This window comes from Neodiprion pinetum, chromosome 3 (assembly GCF_021155775.2).
Source record: "Neodiprion pinetum isolate iyNeoPine1 chromosome 3, iyNeoPine1.2, whole genome shotgun sequence".
Taxonomy (NCBI): domain Eukaryota; kingdom Metazoa; phylum Arthropoda; class Insecta; order Hymenoptera; family Diprionidae; genus Neodiprion; species Neodiprion pinetum.
Window position 1 is genome coordinate 755,962 of NC_060234.1, and position 16,145 is coordinate 772,106.

Genomic DNA, 16,145 nt, shown 5'->3' on the forward strand with positions numbered 1-16,145 from the left:
ATCAAATTGCCGGAACCTATAGTACAGTTTCGTCGAAGGGAATTTATTGATTTTTGAGAGGTGTATTTATATTTGTGAAAGCTTATCGTAGAAGTTCAAAACGTATTTGATACCAGGTACCAACAATGTTGATCAAAGTGAAGGTTAGCAATTTCACCGTAAATTTGTCATCCTTACATTTCAATGATGTTTGTACTTCCCCATGTATCGTTATTTACAATTATCCTTATTGCATTGGTTTTTTTTTTTTTTTCCAGACACTTACCGGAAAAGAGGCAAGTACCAATAATAAAGTAAATCACTTACGGTGGTTAACTCTGCAGTAAGTTTGAATAAGGCAGAAGAAAAATCAATCTTCACCAACAGTGGTGTACTATATAATTAATCCGCAGGAATGACAGGATAAAAATGGAGCAATTCCAGGCAAAATTTCATTCTCATTTCCATCTAACGTTAAACAACGATTAAACCCTAACAATAGAGATTCTTCTATCGCTTGTACCATCGTCAATTTTACTTAGTCAACTGGCAATGGTGTCAGAATTTGAGGAAAAGATGATGTTTGACAATTTTATACTAAATCATTATCCGTTTCGCAGATTGAAATCGACATAGAGCCGACTGACAAGGTCGAGAGAATAAAAGAACGAGTTGAAGAAAAAGAGGGTATCCCACCGCAACAACAGAGATTAATATTTTCCGGTAAACAAATGTGCGTCATCATGTTTCGTATATTTGTATAAAATTTTATGAGTGTTATAGCTAGTTATGAACATAGTATTTATTTAGACTTACATCTAATAATACATTACATAATCTTTTTTATTTAATTTTATTTTAATATTTTTTTATTTTAACGAAATAATAAATCGAATCGTCTAAAACATTTTTAGCTTTACACGCTGTGTGATCATTGGACAAAATCATGACGTAGTTTCGAACGATACGATCGGTTTAGATAAATATTTTTCAAAAATTATTTGGGACCTTTACTTCTCTGTTTCAGGAACGATGAGAAAACAGCTCAGGACTACAAAGTACAAGGTGGATCCGTACTCCACTTGGTTCTCGCTTTGAGGGGCGGAAGCCTCCATTAAACCAAGCATTCTTGAATAACGGATAAATCTCTTCACTCCTTACCAGATACACAAGCGACGTGCTAAACATCGGCAGCAACAAACGCGAAATGTTCCCAACTGTTGTAGCATGTAAATAATACATCTAATACCGAAGCCATGTCATTAGCTTGAAAGATGCAATTTGAGATATACAATTTGTAATCGAACCGATCATACTTAATAAAATAATTTAATTCTAATTCAATTTTCTTATGTAGCACCAGTTTCTTTTCCTCTTGCATCAGCGGTGTTTCGATCATCCCTCGACATTGTACTTGTTTTCTCATCGTTCGAATAACGACGCGTAAACCGTGATTTTCTTTAATTTTAATCCGTTCATTCATCGTAATGTATATGTATATATAAATATGTATAAGCTACCTTACGTTCTGTGGTATCGACTGAAATGCGTAGCTCTGCTCCACTTTGTTTTGAAGTATCGATGACAGATATCGCAATAGGCTGCTGAGTCTGGCGATTGCTCATGCTTGGACGCTATGTGTCGTAGAAGTGCGTGTTGCGTTGTAAACGTAACACCGCATTTAGTGCAGTACAATACTGGCGCCGTGAAGTTACGCAGTCTAGGCTTCGTGAACTCAAACCGGCTCTCTATAAATTTACACGACGTTTTTTATGATTATTCACTAGTAGTAACAAATTACTCAACGCTCCTGCACTCCATTTATACCTATATATGCGTGCGTGCGTGTGCGTGTGTGTGTGTGACACGTGTGTACGTGTGTGTGTGTGACACGTGTGTACGTGTGTATGCATGTATAATTGCATGTAGCCCCTTTACAGGCGGATATTATAATCTCTTTCATTTCTTTCGGAAGTGGAGGAAACAGGTAGGAGTCTACGAAGCGAGTCTTTTTCCAGTTACACCATGCCATGCGATATACAATGTGACGTACCCTACGCCGTTAGTACAAGATTCACCCTTTACAAAAAATAGAAAAAAAGAAAAAAAAAAACCTTTTACAAAAACCCAAACCATTAATCTTGACCGCTACTTTAGTAAATGCAAAAAGCTTCCTATCCCATGACACTGTTCAGCAAAACGATCGACTGCGCAAGTACTATTTATTGTAAAATTCGACAAAAACAGTCAGTTGCTTATTCGGTTCACAAATGTGTTGTTCAACAAGTTGAAACAAGAGTGAAAACAGAATGGATAAACTATTTCAGTCCATGGATTACACTTTCTTTTATCACCAATTAAGCCGTACCGATTGAAGATAACATGTATTATACATATGTATTAATAATTATTCTAAAAAGCACAGAGTTTATATTATCAGAGTGTTGGTTATAAAATAATTTTTTTGCCCTTTCGATACACCACTCACAATATCATTCTTATGAAATAATCGTCGATGACATTAACTATAACAAGCTCCGTTGCGACTATTATGCATATTTTTTCTCATCTTATAATTCGGACGACCGTCGGACGTTTTCGTACCTGCAGTATGAACCGATGAATCGTCAGATTGGTGTAATCTTCAACGAATTCTAAATATGTCTTACCTTAAGGTAGGTTTTATTCGTGCTTGGACGAAGAAGAAATGTACTCCGCGCACTGACAATAGAGATATAGAAGAGCGTTAATCCGTATATCGGAGTCTTGGAGGTTTTACTTGTTTTTGGCTTGGTTGTTATCTTTGTTGCGCACATCTAGCGTTTTGTATCTTCCACGACGTGACCAGTCGATGGAATGCTTTTGCAGCAAGTGTCGTACCAAGTGTGGCTTCCGGCTGAATACTTTTCCGCAGAGATAGCAGATCGTCTGACCCCAGTGGAGCTTGAAATGGCCTGTCATTGTCTGCACGTGAGAATATTTAGCACCGCAAATCTTGCAGACGTACTTAACGCGCCCTGTAGATTCCGTTATCGGGTACCAGAGGTCAGTCCTTTTCGTAGCCCTACCTATTCCATCAAGAAAACCCATCAATAGAATGTCAGGTAGTGTGTAAGTTACTCTGTCAATTACAAAACTACTATTTAAATCTACGTCGCAGATGCTTTTAAGCGAATGTATGAATCATCTTTCCTTCTGCTCGTTACAGGACACAGTATTTTTTTTTCTTTCTTTTTTTCTTTTTAGTAGGTACAGCACGAGAAGTTATACTTCCACCATCAAGCATTAGGGTGAATTTTGGTGATACAGAATTAGCACTTGGTGTATGAATGTAACGTGTTGATATTCTGTCCGGTCATCAACGTCACGGAATTAATTTCATCGTGTTCAATGCTACTGAGTGTACTGCTTTAAACTACGCGTTAGATTAACGGACACTTTGTTCAAACCTGCACTATGCTCAACAATCATTGTTAACATACAAGTTACTTATGAGATACGACTTTCGACTATAATTTAACAAGTTGAAAATAATTCAAACGCACAATCTCATCGAATCAGGGCTGGCGGCAGCTAAGTCGTCTCAATAAAGTAGCAATGATTACACTTTTTCATTTTCGAGTCACGGTTTGATCAAAGCTACTATATTTTATCAGGAGAAAAAAATAAAATAAAATGACTAGCCTCCAACCCTGCTCCACGCTTAGATCTGACTTAACCCTAGATATAAGATATTAAAATGACGACAGCACTGCGGCCCAGAGAAAATTTGAGATCTATCCAGGATGATTTGTACTTATAATTATTCAATTACATTATTCATAGTTAAATAATATGAATGGGCCGCTTCTTCATCTTTTAGTACTGTATTTTAGTTTGTTACTTATATTTTGTTTTTGTTTTTTTTTTGTTGTTCTTTTTGGTTTACTCTAGAATATAACATTGATTTAAAATTAATTTACATCTGTGGCGTGTGTTGAAAATTGGTTGAAATTTCAGTAGGCATGAAACGCATCAGCCTTAACGTGCAATATTATTAATAGCTAATAAGAAGAATATTTCACAACGATTCGAATATACTAAAAGATGATAATTTTTAATTAGTTCATAGAAAAGGTAGAATTAAATGAAACGAAGAGAAGAGAATATCGAGCGAGAACGATTTGAGAAATATCGCTAATAATTACTACAAGTATGAGAAAATATTCGGACTAGTTTCAGTCGCAGATCCATTCTACGACACAAATAAATATCTTCCTGGTGATTAACATTAAACTATAAACTCACTTTCCAGTTGCGTAATTATAGAGCAACTTTTACAATTTTACCGATTTTTCAAATTGAGCAACAATGGAATAACACTAGACATTGTTCTTTACAGGAGAAACAACGACTGTGAATAATAAGCAAATGATAAAATATGACAGGAAATTTAATGTATGAATAATTTGAAAAAAAAAAAAAAAAAACCCAATTGGCCCGCCAATTATTATCGTAATAAAGTACAGAGTTACGTTTTTTTGTATTTTCAAGAATATTATTAACGTTTTTTCGAATCCCGACGCCTTTTCATTGTCTTTTGCCATTGCATGTTATGCTTAAGATGCATGTGCCGTCGCAAATCGGTTCTACGACTCAGAGTGGTGTCGCATAGGACGCAGGTTGTCTTGTTGCGATGCACTTCAAGGTGCTGGCTCAGTGAAGCAAGGTGCTTGTAAACACTTCCGCAGAGACTGCACGCAAAACGGCCTGGGCCCTGCATTACCATGTGAGCAGTTGCATCGCCAACATGCTTCTGTTTGCGACCCACCCCCCCTGCAACACATAACATCTTTGTGACCCCGATTACTTGTAATATACATTGTGCGCTTTATTCTAGTGTTATTACAGTATATTTTCAAACGTAAACTCTCGATATCTATCTGCTTCACGTTCATCTTTATCATTATGAAGTTAGCAGCGTTATCATAACGATTCATGTTGGGGGAAAACCGTTATTTCGCCATTTTATCGTAAGAAAACAAAACATACTCATATTTTGAAATCCTAGTACCTTCAAAGTCGTTGAAAAATTATTAATTAAAACAGTGATTTTTTTCCCCCGATGTTTCGTTCCGACAGCGTTACTAATTTCAATCTCGTCTTTATATGCGCTCTGTGCATCCTCCTCCGACTTGACGAGAAAAAAATCTGTCCAATCCGCTGGTTGTTGGACAGCAATAAAAAAATATCATGTTGAAGTTAGCAACGTTATCGTAACGATTTATGCTGAGGGAAAACCGTTATCTCGGCGATTTTGGAATTGTTTGAAATTCACGATCAGTAAACTGTAATAGAACAAGATATACGTTCATGTCCTGAAATCTTAATTACTTGAAGGTTATTGTAAAAATAAGAAAATAGTAATGTTCACTCAGATGTCTGGGTACGATAACGTTACTAACTTCAACCTCGTAAAAATGTGACATTTCGACAATGCTTCTTAAAAGTTCGTTTAAGCTACCTTAGTTGAGGATATTATAAAATAATTAATTAATGTAACGTACAATCGAGACAGTCAATTGGCTTTGCTATTGATAATGATATTCTTAGCTGCGGTTGATGGCGATAATGATGTTGCGTGTAAATGTTGTTGTTGTGGTTGTGGCATGCTGTGTGGCATTTCATACTTCCGTATTCCGGGGGAGTTTTGTAAATGAAGTGGATGTATTGAGATCAACAAAACTAAAACGGTGTGCATTTAAAAATGTTGATAATTGTTGCATCACAAAATACTAACAAACATTCCATAGTAGACACAAAGAGCTTTCAGTGTTAAACCGATTTCGAGATCAAGGGAAAAAACGTTTCAACTTCTCTACCACCAAATTCACACTCCTATTATAATAATACCGTTCAGAATTATCGTCGCTGGTGAAAAATTTTCATTGAAAAATTTCTCTGCTGTCGGATATTTCACACAGATTTCACAGAATAAATTGATATCCACACAAAAAAAAAAAAAAAACAAAAAAAATGCATAACGGTCAAATGATATATAAATTTCCCTAGAATTCAGCGGAAGAAAATTTTCAAACCCTTCCAATATCGACCTACCTGCAATCCTTTACTAGACGAAATTGTGAAGATAAAAATTTATTCAGTTATCAACAGAAGAAGAAATGAATCTTTTTCACCAGAGTTTTCAAGACAAGATTGTCACGGTTTCTAATTTGCAAAATAAGCATACACTAAATTTGCACACACACGACATGGAACGTCGAATGTAAAATAGTAGTATAATTAATGTGGTACCGTAAGTAGTACTGCTACTATGTCATTTTAACATAAATGTAATTGGTGTATAAATTTAAAGACATACAACATCCATGCGCACGCACACACGCATATATATATATATATATATATATATATACATATACTTATACATAGTTTATAATTTCATACATTAAGAACATCAACGGAGTACCGATTTTTGGTATAACAATACGGATCGATTCGAGTAATTGCGTATTCGACTGTATTTAAGAAAAACTCACGAGGTAAACTTTGTACGTAACATACACGCTGCACTAGGTTTGAAATTTTTATTATTCACACACATTGTTTTACAGTATTTCCCTATAATTATAATACGGGTAAAACGTAAAAATATCTAATAATAATAATCATAATATATTATTTAGTAAAAATTTTCTGCTATAAATAATAATAATAATTTGATTTACATACTAAAGTAGAAAGATTGGCAATATTGTACTTGGTTGTTACAGTAGTATTTTAATTCTGATATCATTGAGGAACGTGCGCTTCGCGTGTCTCTCTCCGTAATAATATTAATCCTTTCGTACGAAACATAAAATAAAGATAGAAATAAAAATATCTGGCCTTCAAGCGAAAACTTCATACTATATATAGTATATTTTTTCTATAAGTTTTTTTTTCTTAATCTTCTTCCAATAAAAATCAACTTTAATCTTTAAATCAAGTAAAACACAAAAACTAATTATCTTATAGATAAGACGAGTACTTCTTCTTTCGTACTCGTATGCGTTTAAACTTTGTTTGGTTTCTTTTTTTTTTTTTGGTTTTCGTTTTTCAATATTAAAACAAACAATATATTTTTATAATTATGTGAGAGTTCGTAAGAAATAAGAAATTATAAATTAACTACATAATATATATCATATATATATACCTACATGCTTTTTAAGACAAGACTTATCAATTATATTTATCATTTGCATACTTTCTTTGGCAAGATTTTAAAGTACAGCTGGTACAGGATTGTTCCATTTATTTTTTATTTGGTTTGCATTTTTGTCTCACTGGTAAGAATTCTTTGGTTTTTTTTTTTTTTGTGGCGCGCACACTAATTATGTTTTTTACATCGCGACTAATCATGTTTAGCCTCGAAACAAACAATATTCATTATTGAACGTTAATCCTATTCGTCTATAATTCTTTCAAGTCTATATCATTTCTGCATGGAAGCATATTATTCAAACAGAGTATTATCGTGAGAGCCTGTCGACGCTCTAGTTCTTTTTGTCACCTCGTACGCAACGAAACAACTTGCTACGATTTTTTGTCGTTTTCTCTATCGGTGTTAAATCAATCATAAACACATTGTACGTACAACAATGTATAATATTTTGGTTTATTTGCGCTTTCCTCTACGCAATGTGTATGCTTGATGTTTTCTATTATATAGTTTGTCTCGTTTCTCCGCATCGGCATATAATATTTAAACGAATACAGAAGTAAAAAAAAATAAAATAAAAAAATAAAAAAAAAGAAAGAAAGAAAGAAATAAATAAAGAAAAATTAATGCACATTCCTCTCTTTACCCTAATAAGTACCAAAATCAATTGACTAGATGAGACAAAATCTTGACGGTTTTCTCATAGAACTTCTTTGGTTGCTTACAAAAGTGGATGAAAAAAAAAACAAAAAAAAAGTAATTTATATACACACATACCCACACACGCAAACACACACACATACACGATATATATATCATGTATATATACATTAGTTAATGATTATTACATAGAAGTTCTATGAGAAATGAATGTGTGTGTGTGTGTGTGTGTGTGTGTATGTGTGTTTATGCGTGTTATTTATATATAATAATATAAATGACTAGGGCGATAGATGTGATAAATTTAAATCGTATAAGATAGATATTATCTTAATAATGGTATTTATAATATATATATATATATATATATATATATATTCATATATATATATATATACACGCATGTATGTAAATATACATATATATACACATGTGTGTGTAGTATTTGTTTACTTGTTTCATTTAGTTATTTTATCTTTGGTGATGTTGTGTGTGGGGTGGGGTGGGTTGGGTTGGGTTGGGTTGGGGTGGTAACGGTAAATATTACTCTTCGCACTAAGGGATGGGACTAGAAGTGATTCTCTCGACGCTGCTTTCCCTAATGCGTATCGTGGTGAATGTGGTATTAGCCTCGACGCTAGTAGCGTTCCGCGAAGCGATAGCCGAGGCAGGTAACGGAGTCGAGGTACGTATAGGCTCTGGCGGTGCTCCAGAACCTGGCCAACCGTGACGATTTTTAAGGTGACGTTTCATGTGCGTCGTACGGCTGAGTACTTTGTGGCAAACTGGGCACTGGGTTGTTCCTTTATGCATGTTCATATGCTTATACATGGAATCCCGATTCCAAAATGATTTACCGCAGAGTTTGCAAGAATGCGATGGCTGTTCGATGACCACAGTGCGTGAATCTAAATCAAATAAGACAATCATACTTGCAGGACAGCCGACAAAGACACATCTTTCTTCACCCTCCGTTGATAGGCATTGAAGAAGGAAAAGAAAACGAGAAAAAAAAAAAAAAACAAAAAAAAATCGTACACATCGTATCTGTAATATAGTTAGCATCGTACCGTAACACGCTACGGAAAAAATAACGAAGCAAAAAAAAAAAAAAAATTCATAAAATAATATTATAACTAAGTAAATAAAAACAATTAGAATTAATATTGTGCAAATGACATACTCACTCTTATATATTGGGGGGGAGGGGGGGAATCATGCTAAGCAGACTGGCTAAATCAGTACACTCGGTAGTAAGATATCATTTTTACTCTTTAAATGTTGAAAAAAAAAAGAAATAATAAAATATATCTCATGCATAACGTTGTAGGCTATAGTCGACGTATAATACGTGTGTAAAATATACGGATTGTCGCGCCACAGTCGACATAGTGCTTTGTCACGTTTCCAGAGGTGGTATTGAAAAAAAAAAAATAGAAAAAAAAAACTTGTTAACGTAACGACGGGAAATTGGAGGGAAAAAAGATCAACAAAGATAAAAAAAAAAAAAAAATAATCTACCAACATTACACACCTACCTAAAAAATCAAAAGATACGAGAAAAGACAGCAACTATCTATAGATATTTCAGCTTATTGACTTATGTTGATTATTATTATGTTTTTGTTGTTGTTATTATTATTATTGTTGTTTTTGTTATTATTGCTGATGTGCAGTGTACCGACAATCGTATAACAATTTTATACTTCTATCATATCGTATTTATATGCTTGTTACATATTTCGATAAGAGAAATTTTTTTTATTTTTTTACAAAAAAAGAATAAGCAAAGAACAACATATAACTAAGTAATATATCACAAAAATGAATCAACAATAATACGTTCAACTAATACTGGTGTTCGTATTCTTTATCGTTCTTTACATTCAAAAACTAGAACGCAATCGTAACTTTTTCATTGAAAATTCGTGCCAAGACGCAGGTGGATTATTCGGTTCGATTACGAAATATTAAAAACATCGGTTCGGCATGGGTAACAAGGATCTGGTAATCCTGCATCACAAAACACATACATACACGTATTAGTTATAGCCGAAACAAAATGAAAAATAAAAAAAAAAAAAAAATTCATATTGATAAATTTTTCTTTTATTCTCGATTACAAGCAAATTATATTTATAGTACATGTACAATAATTTTTTGATTCCTATTGTATAACATATTTTAAACTTTCGACAATAAAATCATCCGATTAAATAGTACATACGATATTATTATTCAAGTCATCAAGACTGTTGTTGCCGCGATGATGGGGAAAAAATAAAAAACAAACAAAAAAAGGAAAAAAAAAAAAACACAATTTCTAGCCCAATTTTAATCGATAATATCTGTAATATATCTATCCTTTAGCTTTAGCGATTTTAAATTGACATTGAAACAATTTTATCTCACGCCTGGTAGGTGGTATTGGGCTATTGGGATTATCACTTTGCAATGCGTCATCTGGTGGATATCCAATAAATATCCAAACTAATTCAAACGGTCTGACAGGCGACCGTCGACGGTATCTTTTTCGCGTACGGATGGTATAACAGGTATATTATTGATTATCTTTAACCAACTAACGTGACACGAGTAATTAGAAACCCCAAGAATTACGATTTTCCTCCATTAAAATTAAAAACTTAGGTTATGTGGTGATAAAATGGCGCCGGCAACCGGGCTCCGACGTCGCGAGGACATATATTCCGACACCTCGTGTACAATTTATGACTGTACGCCTGCCGTAATTACCGAAGAATTTTTTAAATAAAGTCCTTCGAAGCTGCGGGCCGGGGCAGGGCGGATGGGGGGCGGGGATGGGGAGGAATAATTACCGCGACGATATCTATTTGATCCCGTGCACGTTAACTAAATGGCAGCGCATTGTATACTTGCGAGTGAAGACCGCCTGACATATCGGGCATACTGTGTCGCCTCTGTGTATACTTCGATGGTGGGCGAGGGAGTCGCCACGATTGTAAGTCTTCCCGCAAACATCGCAAACCCAACGACCAATTTCGTCGTGCAGAGGCCTCGACCTTCGCCTCACTTCGTAACCAAAGCTGGTTTGAAGTTGATTCCCGACAGATGGCGGTGGCGGTGGTGGTATTACTGTCGTTTTTGTTGTTGTCGTTGTTGTTGTTGTTGTTGTCGGTGGCGGTAGCGGTGCTTTCGGTGTCATAGTCGACGTTGTTGTTTCGTACACTGATTCTGCGCATACAATCCAAAGTGTTTCCCATACACACACATAACTTGTTTGTTGTTTTTGTCTTTTCTATTCCTCAAATTTTTTTTTTTTATTTTTTTTTTATTTTTCATACCTAGTTTTTTTACTCTCCGACGAACAGTCGTGCTGTATTGTGTTTCTTTCCTTTTCGCGTTTTTTTTTTTTTTTTTCTTTGTTCAATACGAGTAAACTGTTTTCACAAGTTTAACCCCAATGAAGCGTTATACATTCAATTTTAATGTTACCCGACAACCAGAAAGAAAGATTTCTTGCAGAATACTAAGAGTTGTTTTCAAAGCTGGAGATGTGTGGTATTTTTATTCATTTTTTTAAATTAATGTGAACACGTTTCGAGATGGGTACGTTGGCTGATATGAAAATTCACAATGACTAGTCGTGACGGATCCATAGTGAAAGACCGTTGAATTAGAGAATTGAAACAGAAGAAGAACTACCCAATGTACACCAGATTAAATTTCAACAGCCTAGCCGGTTTAATTTAATTATACACATGCAACGATATAGTCTGCCAATATTTTTTGGTAATTTCACGATCAATCCCATTTCGAAGAACCGTTAAAGAGTGAAACAGGAAAAAAAAAAGAAATAAAACGATGATAATATTATATAGATGAAAATACTGCGTTTCAAGAGCCAATCATTTGTAACGCTTATTAGAATAATATTAGGTAGGTGCATAAACACTCGTCGTACTCAACGTACGATGTGTAATATTTAAATTATAAGTTTCGTTGTCAGTTTTGACAAAATAAATTAGTGGTAAGTAGTACTGTATTTCCACTGCTCTGCTTGGGAAAATGTATTGAGGGTAGAGACATATAGGACTATCTCCGTGTATAGAAAGAGTCTATAAGTTAGAGGGGAAATTTCCCGAAAGTGCCAATCAGGTTTTAACCCCTTATTGCTTATTAGCGCCATTTCTCTATTTTATATTTTTTGTTGGACACTTCTTCAGTTCTAAACCCATATGAGATACTTCTCCTTACGTCAACTACCCTCCATAGGAAAATGATTAGCTAAACGCCTGACGCCTGTGCGTTGAAAGGAAACAACTCGTGGAAAGATGACGACAACGACAACCATAACAATAGTAATTGTTACAACCGTAACACGTAATATTAATAATACTAGCTTAGTATTGAAATGTGTAGTAGAATTGTTAAATCAGTTCGAATGCGGTGGGGAAAAAGTAAAATAATCATACACACAGAATATTTTCTTAATTACAGTATATCCGATTCCCGACGAATCCGACGAATCGGATATGCTCTAAGTACACAGTAATAAATAACGTGTATTCAAATAAAAAAAAAAAAAGGAAAAACCACTAAAATGAATAAGTGAATAAGTTTAAACCTGTTGGATTTCTTTCTAGGATGAATCATTATGATTCCTCGGTGACTTTCGTTTTGCCGCATTGTTAAAGATTGAATTGGAAAAATTACCGTCGGAAATTTAACTTGGCATCGACACTGAAAGAACATTTATGAATGCGCAATAGGTGGGCTTTCATGTCGTAGCTTCTACTGAATATACGATGACAAATCGGGCACTTTGTTTGTCCAGTGTGAAGATCTTTGTGAAGCGTTAAGGACATCGGGTGCTTGAAACCCTTCCAACATATTCTACAACGAAACAATAACTCAGTGTCCGTAGATTGACCAAAATCATCGTCTATCGTTGAACCCAAGTCACCGTATGGACCAGTATTACCGCTTCCAGTATCCTGTGTCGTTTCTACAAATAAACACAAACATGATAATCACCTCTGTCTCTCACCCCACCTTCGCACAGTCTCAATCAATTATCGAATTCATTATACTTTCTACAACCATTATCTCTCGCTCGATGAACAACAAAGCGTAAGCTAGAGAGAAAGCCCCCCTCCCGCCCCTTTGCCGATCAGTTATCAGACAATGAGGGACACGTAGAACACCATTTGATTCAATAAGCACCCATCCTAGTTTGACCAACCAACTAAGTTTTTTGCACTATCCTTTTAAACATCAAGTATATCGTTGCCGCTTCCATTTTTTATCTTTTTCTTCGACTTAACATACACGAAAGAATTTTTATCTGTTACTTTCCGCATCGATCACAAGCCCGCACCCCCCCCCCCCCCCCCCCTCTCCCTCGATACAAAAAGCCTGACAACACACAATAAAATTAAAAACGTTTAATGGATGGAAATACAATATTATTGTCACTTGGTATACCGAACGTATTTTACATTTCATTGACAACGCAACTTCACACATTGCATTACTTTACAACGACACAATGATATTACGTCGAGATGCAAGCGTTGCGTGCGGGGAAAAAAATGTAATAATATATATATTATAAATATGTGATTACATTCGTAGCACGGTTCATAATTACCATTACTATTATTATTATTATTGTTGTTGTTATTATCATCATCATCATCATCATCATTATCATTATTATTAATATAAATATAAGACTCGAATTTTTTTTTTCGACCGCGGCTTTTGTACTTCAAAGTTTTGTTGACAATTCGACATTGTTTTTTCTCTCTCATCATTTCGTGTACAACAAATCTCTTAGCATAGGCAAGACGGCTGATATTCCTGTATTTAAAGTAGGCTTATTCAAATTCTTTTCATTTACACGATATTACATCTATATTACTAAGTTAGAGTTTACTTTTATCACAGAAGAGATTGAAATTCTGGCATTAACAATGTGGCTGCGTGTTTTTCATTATTTCTACACAGTGACATTGATACCATGAGTTAATTCCAGCAAAACAACGAAATAGAAATTAAAAAAAAAAAAAAATATTTAAGTATACACGCTAGATTCGTTGCCAGCTTTGTTGATATTTACTTTTCTAAATACATCCGAAGTTCCACTGACGTTGATTAAAATAAGTTAAGAAAATTCTAAATAACGTATCTAACACGGAAGATACTAAGGAATTTTCGTACCAATTAAAATTCACTTAAAATTAATTCATAACAATGTTTTTTTCCTCTCTATTAAAACAACGATCGGTTCATCGTCTCGCGAGTCAACGAGTTAGAGAGAACAGAATGAAAAAAAAAGAAAAAAAAATTCATTATAAACTCGGTGTAAGTTTCGTTTTATTCTTTTGAAAAATTACAAGGATCGATTAGAGACTTTGATAAAAAAAAATAAAACTGTAAAAAAAAACAAATAAATAAAAATCGTCACAGACGAAAAACAGAGAAAATTCACTTAAAACAGTTGATTCACAATAAGTAAAATTTCATGCTATCTATAAATGTAAAATTTTCATTCTATATACACACACGTACATATATATAAATATACATATATATACCTGTGTGTGTGAGTGTATAAACCTTAAATTTTTCATACTAGGTTTAAAACGTGTATATTACAAATCCATTTGCTTCTTACTAAACGGCGAAAGTTTAGTTAGGTATTGGAAAAAATAAACGAAAAATAGTCGTACATAGTAATAATATCAAAAAATGTCCTGCGCGGAATGTATTGTCGTTGAAACAATAAGATAGAAAAAAAAAAATAAAGAACAAACACATGGTGGGTATTAGTTAACTTGATAAGCATTCGCGGCGTTGGCAGAATAGAAAACGGGGCTTGGTTGGTGCTACGGAGGGGGAATGTGAGGAATGGCTCGCAGTTCATGAAACTCAGTGAAACATGGCCAGCGGCACAGACAGGCATTGCAGGGCCAACATTTGAAGCGTGTCTGCCTGAGTTTTCCCCTTGATGTGAGTACTCCGAGCCGCTTGCAGTGTACACATACTTTCCCATGACCATTTGCTTTGCTGAGGCTATGAGGTTGACCAGATACGTATGTAATCCCTCCTGGAGAAAATTGGCCAAATCTTCAGTTAATGAAAACCTTACAATATGTGCACATGCAGGCAACCATTAGTAACGTGTGTTGTGATCAATCCCAGCACCAACCCGTAGCCTTTAAAGCGTATCTATATAATTTATGAGCAACCAATACCCACAATGTAGTAAATTATTACGATTATAGATTATAGGTATATGTATGTATAGTTACCGTTATAACGTGAGTTTTCCTAACGGCGAAACGATTCGTGCGCCTGATTCAGGCAACCGGTATTACGGACCATGTTCAAGTTGCGCTACGATGCTCAACTTGAACAACGGCTGTAACTACGGTTGCCTGAATCAGGCGCACTGATCGTTTCGCTGTTAGAAAAACTCACGGTATAATATATGCAGCATTGCCAGGTGCTAGTTTCGGTATCGCACGCTCTATCTTTCTCTCCCTCTCTCTCTCTCTATCTATCTCGCTCTATCTCTCTTTTTCACTTTCTTCCTCGTTCTCTCAATTTTATTGTCACCATTGTTGTGATTATCATTATGGTCGTTGCAACTTTGCTCGAATTTACATCAATTCATGTGAATCCGGAATATTCAAATTTTGGCGACGAAACAAAGGTAGAAGAATAACGATTTACGTACGACTCGTTCAATGGGTTTGAAAAATATATAAAAAGTGATTATCTAACGGCCGAATGGCTTGTCGTCTGCTACAATGTAATGCGCATGCGCTGAAATCCGGGAGCAGTTTTTTGCTAGGGCGACCAACTGTCGTGAACGTAACCTCAAAATTTTTGAGGTTACATACGTCACATTTGCGACGGTTGGTTACCCTGACAAACAATTGATCTTGAATTTTAGCGCATGCGCGTTACATTGTAGCAGACGACGGACCATACGGCATTTATTTCAAGTTTTGCTGGGTATTATACAAAGCTAGGATATCAGAGTTGCATTATTCGTTGAGAGAGCAAAGTGTTAGATTATGAAGCTGAAAGATAATCGGAGGTGAAATGTTTTCGGTTTTGAGAATCGCTACGCGCCAACAGATATGAGATGACATAAAAATTCTCTTATCGGTAACACAGCGAAAATCTTGCCAATTCCGAATAAAAGGCAAGTACACATTTTCCCTCTAACGTTTACACGTCATTTTACAGCCTGCAAGTTCGGTGGATGAGATGCTCGTTTCTATAGCTCAATTAAATCAATGTTACG

The 16,145-nt window shown here is 35.0% G+C and overlaps 2 protein-coding genes across 12 annotated transcripts in view; one reads left to right on the forward strand and one right to left on the reverse strand.

Annotated features, from left to right (window-relative positions):
- On the forward strand, positions 1-1,323 carry Nedd8 (Nedd8 ubiquitin like modifier). The gene is made up of 4 exons (XM_046618449.2): positions 1-143; positions 258-275; positions 600-712; positions 1,007-1,323. The coding sequence occupies exons 1-4, from the start codon at positions 126-128 to the stop codon at positions 1,095-1,097; spliced, it is 240 nt and encodes a 79-aa protein (XP_046474405.1). The 5' UTR covers positions 1-125; the 3' UTR covers positions 1,098-1,323.
- The window catches only part of LOC124215261 (protein bric-a-brac 1), a 24,375-nt gene continuing 8,295 nt past the window's right edge, over positions 66-16,145 (reverse strand). For 2 of the 11 annotated variants that reach the window (XM_046618423.2, XM_046618424.2), the window contains 2 exons: positions 4,525-4,794; positions 1,740-3,047 (listed from right to left, as the gene is read on the reverse strand). In XM_046618423.2, the coding sequence (XP_046474379.1) occupies positions 2,755-3,047; positions 4,525-4,794 (563 nt within the window). In that variant the 3' untranslated portion in view covers positions 1,740-2,754. The other 9 variants (XR_011176754.1, XR_006882315.2, XM_046618422.2 and 6 more) reach the window with 9 other exon arrangements.